Source organism: Rattus rattus, chromosome 2 (genome assembly GCF_011064425.1).
Source record: "Rattus rattus isolate New Zealand chromosome 2, Rrattus_CSIRO_v1, whole genome shotgun sequence".
Taxonomy (NCBI): domain Eukaryota; kingdom Metazoa; phylum Chordata; class Mammalia; order Rodentia; family Muridae; genus Rattus; species Rattus rattus.
In genome coordinates, this window is record NC_046155.1 from 102327138 (window position 1) to 102336344 (window position 9207).

At 44.6% G+C, this 9207-nt stretch overlaps 1 protein-coding gene across 3 annotated transcripts in view; it reads left to right on the forward strand.

Annotated features, from left to right (window-relative positions):
* Positions 1-4672, forward strand: part of Stim1 (stromal interaction molecule 1) — a 158367-nt gene extending 153695 nt beyond the window's left edge. For 2 of the 3 annotated variants that reach the window (XM_032893157.1, XM_032893154.1), the window contains one exon: positions 2742-4672. In XM_032893157.1, coding sequence (XP_032749048.1) covers positions 2742-3258 — 517 coding nt within the window. In that variant the 3' untranslated portion in view covers positions 3259-4672. Of the gene's footprint in view, positions 1-395; positions 433-2741 lie in introns of all 3 variants that reach the window. The other variant, XM_032893155.1, reaches the window with a different exon arrangement.
* The last annotated feature ends 4535 nt before the right edge of the window (positions 4673-9207 follow it).

A 9207-nucleotide genomic window follows, 5' to 3' on the forward strand; every position in this document is an offset into this window, starting at 1 on the left:
GTGACTATGGCTGTGTCCTGGTTTCCGAGCTGCAGTCTTCTTACTCTATTGATTTATTTTGATTCAACCTCATCTCTCTATCTGTGCTTCATGAACCTTTTTGATGGTTATCTTTGAGAGATGTTCCTTTTGCTTCCACAGAGAGACTGTCCTTACTAGGACTATTAGCAGAGTTGCCCACATTCACTCTCATCCTCATTTTCATCTGCAAGTGTGGGAAAAGAGACTGCTCCTCCCAGTACTTATGGAGAGGACTGGGAGGTTCGGGGAAGCTAAGGGTTGCTGGGATTCCATGCTCTGAGGCCTATGCCCAGGACAGTGGGGAGGAAGGGTGGGTAGTACCTGCATTCACCTGGCCTGTTCACTGCTTAATTTTCTTTTGCACCATGCACCAGAGGATCATCTCTAAAGGCAAACAGGCTCTCTAGTAAGGTTAGTAGTTTGGGATGGGAGTTCAAGGCAGCTTAGCCTTGGGGAGGGATAGCTCTGGCCTAAAAGGTCTCAGAAGTTCAGGGAGGGAAGGTGAGCATACCTTAATGGGAGTTTCTCCTCTTATATCTACTAAGGCTCTCTCCTAGGTCCTTATCTTTCTATGGGATTCTTAGTTTTTAATTGATAAGGGAGGAATGGAAGGATAAAAATCAAGAACGAGTTTAGGACTGTGGGTCAGAAAAAGCAAGGCTAGGAATCCAAGCATTTGTATATCTTTTCCTTGGTGTATAAAGGTAGACATTCCTAGGATCTCACTCCCTCCTCAGTTTAAAAAGGCTGCCATTGTTAGCGTGGATTCTGGGGATGTCTTAGAACTGTCTTAGAGGTGTATGTTTATGTGGAGGATTGTTATGTGCTAAGAGAAACAAGGATACTTTTTAAATGTTTAAGGTTTAGACTTGGCTGGCCTCAACTTGCTCTGTAGCTAAGGATAATCTTGACTTTATGCTCCCTCCGTCTCTACTTCCCAATTGTGGGGAGTATATGTGTGTGGTCCACACCCAGCCTTGGGTTCGAGGCAGTTCTCTGTCTTAGCCCCCAAGTACTAGAATTACAGTTATGCACTTGGTAAAGACACATTAAGGTGGAAGCAAGCACTAGTGTCAGATATATGAGGACAGGTAGGAGCCTGAATATTTATAGACAATGAGTTGTGTGGCTGAAACAGTATTTTTAGTGGTAGAGTTGGAGCTAGCATTGTCTCTCTTCAACCATCAAGCCCCTGGAAGGTCAACTGGCTGTGGATTTGCTTCTAGTTAGCTGTTTCCTGAGAAAGAAACCTGTAATAGCCATGAGCCAACCCCTTACTTTTAGATGTTTCAGGAGGCCTGTGCCTTTCCTAACCTTGACCCTTGGCTTTCTTATCTGGTCCTGTGTATTTTCTCCTATTCTAACTTAGATTATTTATATCTTTTTCTTTGGCCTTCCACTCTGCCTCTTTGTGGGCTCTCAGGCCTCTGAGAGAGTGAAGGACAGTTTAAGATTGATAGGGGACCCTAATAATCACCTTTGTTGTAAAGGAAGGAGCAGAAGCATTTGGGGTTGGTTTATGGACTTCCTAGGCTCAGCTAAGCCCTTAAAAGGCTTTAAGTCCCTGAACTAGACTCTGTGTGTGTCCAGTGTATGGCGTGATTCCATAATTCAGACCTGCAAAGAAAGCCTCTTGTGACCGGCCTTCACGTTGGCCTTCCAGGTTGGCTGGGTTCCTTGCCTCTACTTCTACAATACTTTGCGGTTTTGCAAGTGTTTTGTTAAGATTTTGTTCCTCCAAACAGTGTTTTAAATAACTAGTTTAATACCATCCTTGTTGGGCAAAAATTGTGGCTCAGCAAAGTTATATGACTTATCTAAGATCACACAGAAGAGTTCTTCTCACCCCTGTACCTTAAAGGCCAATGTTCTATCTTCCTATGCCTCTCTACAGTTTCCCTGTCAGCAGAGCTCTGAAACAAACCTCACACTTCCCTTTTTGATTTTAATTCTGCAGAACTTCTCCATGTCCACCTATAAATTCTGTGAGAGGGTAGGAAGAGGCAACATCTTGGCCTTTGGGATAAATGAGGGGATTGTTTGCAGGGCTGTTCTAATGTCTTCCCCAGCCTTGGTCAGGCCTGCTGACTGCATGTTCTGTTCTTTGGATCCTGACCTAGACTGCATGTGTCCCAAGTGTGATAGAGTAAGTTGGGGGAGAAAGGCATGGAAAACGTGATCTGGAGCAACATGCAGCTTTTACGGTAGCTTAGGGTTGAGTCCTAAGAAACTTTGGCAGTCATGGGAAGGCAGATTATTGAAGAGGATGCCTATGGAATTTGAGCCTACGGGTTATATCAGTGTAGCACCTAGGAATTCAGCAGGAATCAGGCTCAGCCATTGCAAAGCTATTTGCCTGACGATGATGCTATTTAATGACATTTGTTTTTGTTTCTTTTTGTTTGTCTCTTCTCATTATTGTTCCCTTTCTCCTGTTTCAACCCACTTTTCTTCCTCCATAAACCTACTTTCCTTCTTTTCTTCTACCTGTTCCCGTTTCCTAATCCTGGCCCCTCTCTTACCCTGTCCTGATGATTTACTCAACTTTCATTACTCATTCCTCTTCCCCCACCCCACCCCTCATTTTCCCTGCTATCTGTTTCTTTCTCTTCATTTTTCTGCCTATCTTTGCCTTCTCAACATTTTCCCTCTTTCTTCTGCACCTTTTCCCATTTTCCTGTATTCTATGTTCCCTTTTCTTCTTTGTCCTATATCTACAGGGATTTGACCCATTCCGATTCGGAGTCCTCCCTCCACACGAGTGACCGCCAGCGTGTGGCCCCCAAGCCTCCTCAGATGGGCCGTGCTGCAGATGAGGCTCTCAATGCCACGTCTTCCAATGGTAGCCATCGGCTGATTGAGGGGGTCCATCCAGGATCTCTGGTGGAGAAACTGCCTGACAGCCCTGCTCTGGCCAAGAAGACAATCCTGGCGCTGAACCATGGCCTAGATAAGGCCCACAGCCTGATGGAGCTGAACCCCTCAGTCCCACCTGGTGGCTCCCCACTTTTGGATTCTTCCCATTCTCATAGCCCCAGCTCCCCAGACCCAGACACACCATCTCCAGTTGGGGACAGCCGAGCCCTGCAGGGTAGCCGAAACACACGAATTCCCCACTTGGCTGGCAAGAAGGCTATGGCTGAGGAGGATAATGGCTCTATTGGTGAGGAGACAGACTCTAGTCCAGGCAGGAAGAAGTTTCCCCTCAAAATTTTTAAGAAGCCTCTTAAGAAGTAGGCAGAATAGGGCGGTAGTATTGACACAGCCTGTCCTTCCCTGGGGCTTCTGCCTTCACTTCCCTTCCTTTTTTTGAGATATCTGGCCCCTAGAGTGGGCCATGGAGGGGCTGGCCCAAGGGCTTGGGCACTGTACATACCTGCCCTGCTCATCCTTGGTCCTTCATCATTATTTATTAACTGACCGCCATGGCCTGCCTGCCCTGAAATCCTTCCAACCACGGGCTGCTGCTGTCACATCCTCTCCACTTCAGTGCATGTCTTAGTTGCTGTTCCCTCAGTTCCCACTCCACTTTTGGGGTCCAGCTTCTGTCTCTGCTGTCCCAGTTTTGAGGTTTGGTTTTTGTTTCTGTCTCCTGCTTTCAGGCTCCTCTCTCCCATTACTCCCCAATGTTCCTAGCAGTTGTGGGGAAGATAGGAGGAGTAACTTCTGACACCTGTACCTCAGATCTATTCATACTGCTCACAATCATTCTGCTTACCCCAGACTGGGCCAAGGTCCTAATCTCTGGGGATTGTTCTATGGAAGGTGGTGGACCGGAGGGAACCTCATCCTGGAGCTCATTTGGATCTCCAGGGCTCCATTCAGAGAGTGGAACCAACTCCCAGGGAACAGATCACCAGAGTTTCAAAGAGAGACCAGGCTTGTGACTGGTGGGAAAGACTTCTCTGAGTTGGAGGATGAGTAGATGCCAAAGCTGTGGGCTCCAAGGCAGTTGCCATTTCTCTCTTGCCCTGCCCACATCTGCCTTCCTCTTACCTCTGCTCCCCTATATTGTAGGAGTGTATCTCTTAAGAGGTGCTGCCCTGAAGCTCCTCAAGCATCAGTACTACTGGGGCTCAGGACAACTGGCTCCCCTGGCTATGGGAGCCACAGTCATGACACAGGGCTCTTGTGCAGCCCTAGGCAAGGATGTTGTATTTGAACCAAAAGACAAACGGTTTTAAAGTAAAAAAATAGAAAATAAAATAAATAAATCTCCTGAATTTCCCAAGTGCCTGCACAGCATCCTCCCCTTGTCAGACTCCATTTTCGTGTACTGCATAGCCTGGGCCACAGGCTCAAAACAGACACAGTTGGTTTGGGGAAGGGGTGGAGAAGGAAGATGGAATATGTGCGTGAAGCTGCTGTGTGACCACTTCTCCCCCCTGACGCCTCCCCTCTTCCAGACAACTCTCTCCTTTACCTGGTTTTGCTATGGCTGTAAAGATATTTTCCCTCTGCCCCATTCTGTCATGCCTTTACCCTGAGTTCCTAATTTGGGCCTGGGTTGGGTGCAGCTGGGGCTGGTCTTAGGTGGGTGCTAGGCTGTAGACTGCCTTGGTGCCCCCTGGACACCCTCACATGGGTTTTTCTGTGTTATTTTCATAAGATTCTTTGAAGTCCAATAAAGCATGTAGGAGATTTTAACCTCTGCTGGCTGTGACTCTTACTGTGTCCCTGTGGCTTACCAAACAGGATGAAGAGGTTAGTGAACTAGCTCAGTGGGTTAGGTACTTGGCATCAAAGCATCGCAGGCTAGAGTTTCATCCCTGACACCCACATGGTGGAAGGAGAGAACCAACTCTGAAAGTTGTCCTCTAATTTCCACGCATGTGCTGTGCTGTGAATGCATGAGGAGGGGTACAAAAAATACATTTTCTTTTCTCCCCGCCCACCCCCCCCCACAAGTTTTCTCTGTGTAGACTGGGCTGTTGTGGTAAATAGAATTGGGAGTTTCTACCCCACCCGAGATCATTTAGTTCCCACATAAAAGACACAAAACCTATAGATTTATAATAGCCTTGAAAGCACTAGAGCTGGGCAAATATCAAGCCTCTAAGCTATTTTGTCTAATTCCCTATCAATAACCCCTAGTTTTAACTCGCCATGTTCTGACTGAGCTGCTCTTACTCCAGTAGGACAGCCCTCATTGGAATCTGCCTCAGATTCCAAGCCCAGGGAATGGAAGCTCCACCTACCTCTCTCCCTCCAGCTATAGGCTGTAGGCATCTTTATGTAACCAGTCGTTTTAAATTGAGGAGCAGGGTTACATATCATCGCTTGGTATACGTGAGGATCTGAGGCAGAGACCAGGAAGAGGAAAGAGCAGAGAGGTGAAGAGGGAGGACACCACGGGATAAGGGACTGTGAGAACTGGAAGTGAGGGCTGGACCATCAGAGTGAGAGCGGCCAAGGCTGAGCATGGCAAGTTATAGCTAGGGGTTATTGGCAGGGTTTCCTTATCCCTGAGGGAATCAGACCTTAAATACATAGCCCAGCCTAAATAAATCAGTGTTTTGAGAAACATAAAAGGGGCAGGCTGTGGTGGTGCACACCTTTAATCCCAAGGCCTGTGAGACAGAGGTAGATGGAGCTCTGTGTTTGAGGCCAGCCTGACCTACAGAGTGAGTTCCAGAACAGTCAGGGCTACACAGAGAAACTCTGTCTTAGAAAGAAGAAAACAAAACAAAACAAAACAAAACCAACAAAAATCACTAACAACAAAAGCATAAAAGGGATAAACAGACTATTCTTTATTTGCCAAGAGTGAATAAAACTCCACTGTACACACCTGGAAGCTCTCTGCTGGAGAGATACCTAATACAGAATTCCTAGGTAAATTTGAGTTTTAGGTGAAGACTTTAGTATGATCATGTCTTATACAATATTTGGCATTCAGTTTTATTAAATAAACTTGACAGTCCTTTTTTTATTTTTTTTTTTAAGTTTTGAGACAGGGTCTTATGTATCCCAAGCTGGCCTTGAACTCATCATACAGATGAATCTGCCCTTGTATAATGCTACTCTACCCACTTGACAATACTAGTTTTGAACCATCTTAAAAGGAAAAAAAGAACACATTACATGCCTGTGTGTACCATAGCCTTTGTGTAGAAGTCAAAAGACAACTTGTGGGAGTTGGTTCTTTCCTGTGTGAATCCTGGGGGTTGAACTCTAACTGTCAAGCTTAGTGGTAAGTTTACCACCATCTCAATGACTCTGCCTTTTTTTTTTTTTAAGCATACAGTCCTTGAATAAAATACTGAGGTTTATATTGGCATATTCACCATCAATAGCGTGCCTTTGATTTTATTCACCCCCTCCTCTCAACTGCATTCATTCTTAGGTCCATAAACCTATCATCTTGGTTTCTCTGCATTTCAAAAGAAATGAGGAAACAATTGGTAAAGGTAAATGGATTTATTCATAGTTTTTTCACTGGGGAGAAAAATAACTCAGTCTTTTTCTCTAGCATGCTAATAACCTTTACAGTTTATAGAAAACTGGACAAAGGCATGAAGGTATGCAGTTTTGTCTGCAAGACAGTTTAACATGCCTTTTCTGGGTGTTGGAGGAGATCATTATCTTTAGATAGCCTGCATTGGCTCAGTTCTCAGCAGTTTTCTGTTAGCATGGAGAGATAAGCATCTCTCTTTTAATTTAGAATATTTCTGAATTTTGCCAGGGTCCCAGCCCATTCTCAAGTTTGGAGTCACTGCTAAAGAGGATCACTCGACTTGACCAAAGTTCAAATTGCGGGTCTGTATTAAGCAGGCCAGGGACTGCCTGGTAAGAAACACTTCTCACAGAGCAGCCTTGAATGCACATTACATGGAGTTTTTAAAGACAAAGAACACAGAAAAGCTACATACTGGTTGGCAGTTGCAGGGGGAAGCAAGCACTTTAACAAGAGCCAAGAATATGCAGTTAGCTGGAGCATTTTGACCCTGAGTTTTGTGAACAGGGTTGGGTGCTTTTCGATGGGACTTTTCAGGGAGGAGGGAGAAACCAAAGATGGCGTCATCAGAGATAAAATGAAGAAACTTTTACCCTATTACACTCTTCCTCTTTCCAAATAGTGTCTCCACCCCCCATTTTTTTTAGTTTTATTATTTTTACTTTTCATACAATATATCTGGACCACAGTTGCCCCTCTCTCCATTCTTCCTACTCTCCCCACAACTCCCCTCTCCCCCATCCACTCCATTTCCCTTCAGAAAAGAGTACACTTTCCAGGAATATCAAGCATAACAAGGTTCAGTAAGACTAGGCACAAACCCACATATCAAGGTTGTGCAAGGCAACCCAGTAGCAGGAAAAGGATCAGAAGAGCAAATGAGTCAGATACTCTCCCACTGCTAGGAGTCTCATAGACAACAACCTAACAAACATAACATACCTGCAGAGGACCCAGCACAGACCCTTGCAGGGTTCACGATTGCTGTTTCAGTCTCTGTGAGTCCCTATGAAGCCTGCTTAGTTGATTCAGTGAGCCATGTTCTCCTGGTGTCCTCCTGGCTCCTACAATTCTTTCTTTAAGCTCTGAAGGGAGAGATACTATGGAGATCTCCAGTTTGGGCTCTCTTTCTCTGTTTAATATTTGGCTATGGGTTTTTACATTTGCTCTCATCAACTGCAGAAGGAATCCTCTCTGATGATGACTGGGCTAGGCACTGATCTAGATTTTTGGCAGCTGGCCCAATTTTTTGTTTGTTTGTTTTAGGTCTAGGTTCCACCTTAGAAAAAAATTGCAGTATTTGTCTCTATGAGCTTGATTATTATGATAATCTCCAGTTCCATTTTCTAGCAAATGTTATAATTTTTTCCCTAACATCTGAATAACAATTGTGTACCCATTTATTTTTCCCACTGGATAACCCTGACCCTCTAGCTTCATGTAGGCTTTCCTATGATATGTCAGTTATAAGTGGAGATGGACACCTTCTGGAGGGTACAAGAAACAAATGAAAAGTTTTAGCAAAAGAATGCCACATACATTATTTTATGAAGATAAGTTTGTATGACCCAAATTAGTTTTTGTACCTGTCTTGGATAGGTTTAAAACAGGACTTTCACTACTTTCATTTTTTTCACCTAGCCTTTCCCCCGCTTTTATTAAAAATGGGTTTCCCCCTTCACATAGCATATCCTGAATATATTTTCCCTTCTCTCCTTCGAATTTCTCCACATCTGGTCCCCCTGCCTCCCTCTTTCTTTCTTTTTCTTTTTCTTTCTTTCTTTCTTTTTTTTTTTTGTCTCTTATTAGAAAACAAACAGGCTTCTAAGAGATAATAATAAAAGAAAAGAAAACTAGCACATCGGTATTGAACAAAAGCAACAGAAAGACAGAGCCAAAGAGAAAGAACAAGAGTCAGAGATTCACTTGTTCACACACTCTGGAATCCCTTATATAAAAACACTAAACTGAAAGCCAGGGAGGCCCTGGACATACGGTCTCAATCTCTTGAATTCATATGAGCTTAGAGGACCTTGATTCTTTGTTGTCCTCCGTCCCCTTATCTTTCTTCTTCCTCTTCTGAGGGGCCCCCTGAGTCATTAGGGAAGGGATTTGATGGAGACATCCCTTAGGACTGAGTATCCGAAGGTGTCTTGGTCTGTGTGTAATGTCTGGCTGTTTTCGCCTATTAATGTGTTTGGTTACCAATGCCATACCATCTCAAGGCAACAACTACCTTATTGCTGATCCTATCTCTACCACCATCCACAAATCTGCAAATGGATTGTGGTTCTTCTTAAGAGTTTCGCAGTACCTCTATAAGGTAAGGCTAAGGTCCAAATACCTTTGGTCTAGCCCAACTCTTTAAATCAGGAATGCTGACCTAAGGGCCCTGGGCTTCCTATCTGCTGCTTATTTGCAGGTTGTAGGCTTTAATGCAAACAAGAAGAAAATCTTGGGGTTGCCATAATGTAAAGTAGCAATAGAAAAGGAAAGAGAGAGAGAGAGAGAGGGAGGAGGAGAGAGAGAGGGGAGGGAGGAGGAGGAAAGAAAAGGTGTTTGGACGTCTGGGTAGCTATTTATTTTTTTGTTATGAAATAAAAAATACTTGTGGGAGATTTGCTTTGCCCACACCCAATATGGCGGTAGGAGAAATCGGTTCCCGCCAGATCCGCTTTCATTCAGTGTGGTGGAGAGAAGCACAGTCTCCTGGGCTTTGCCCACACTCA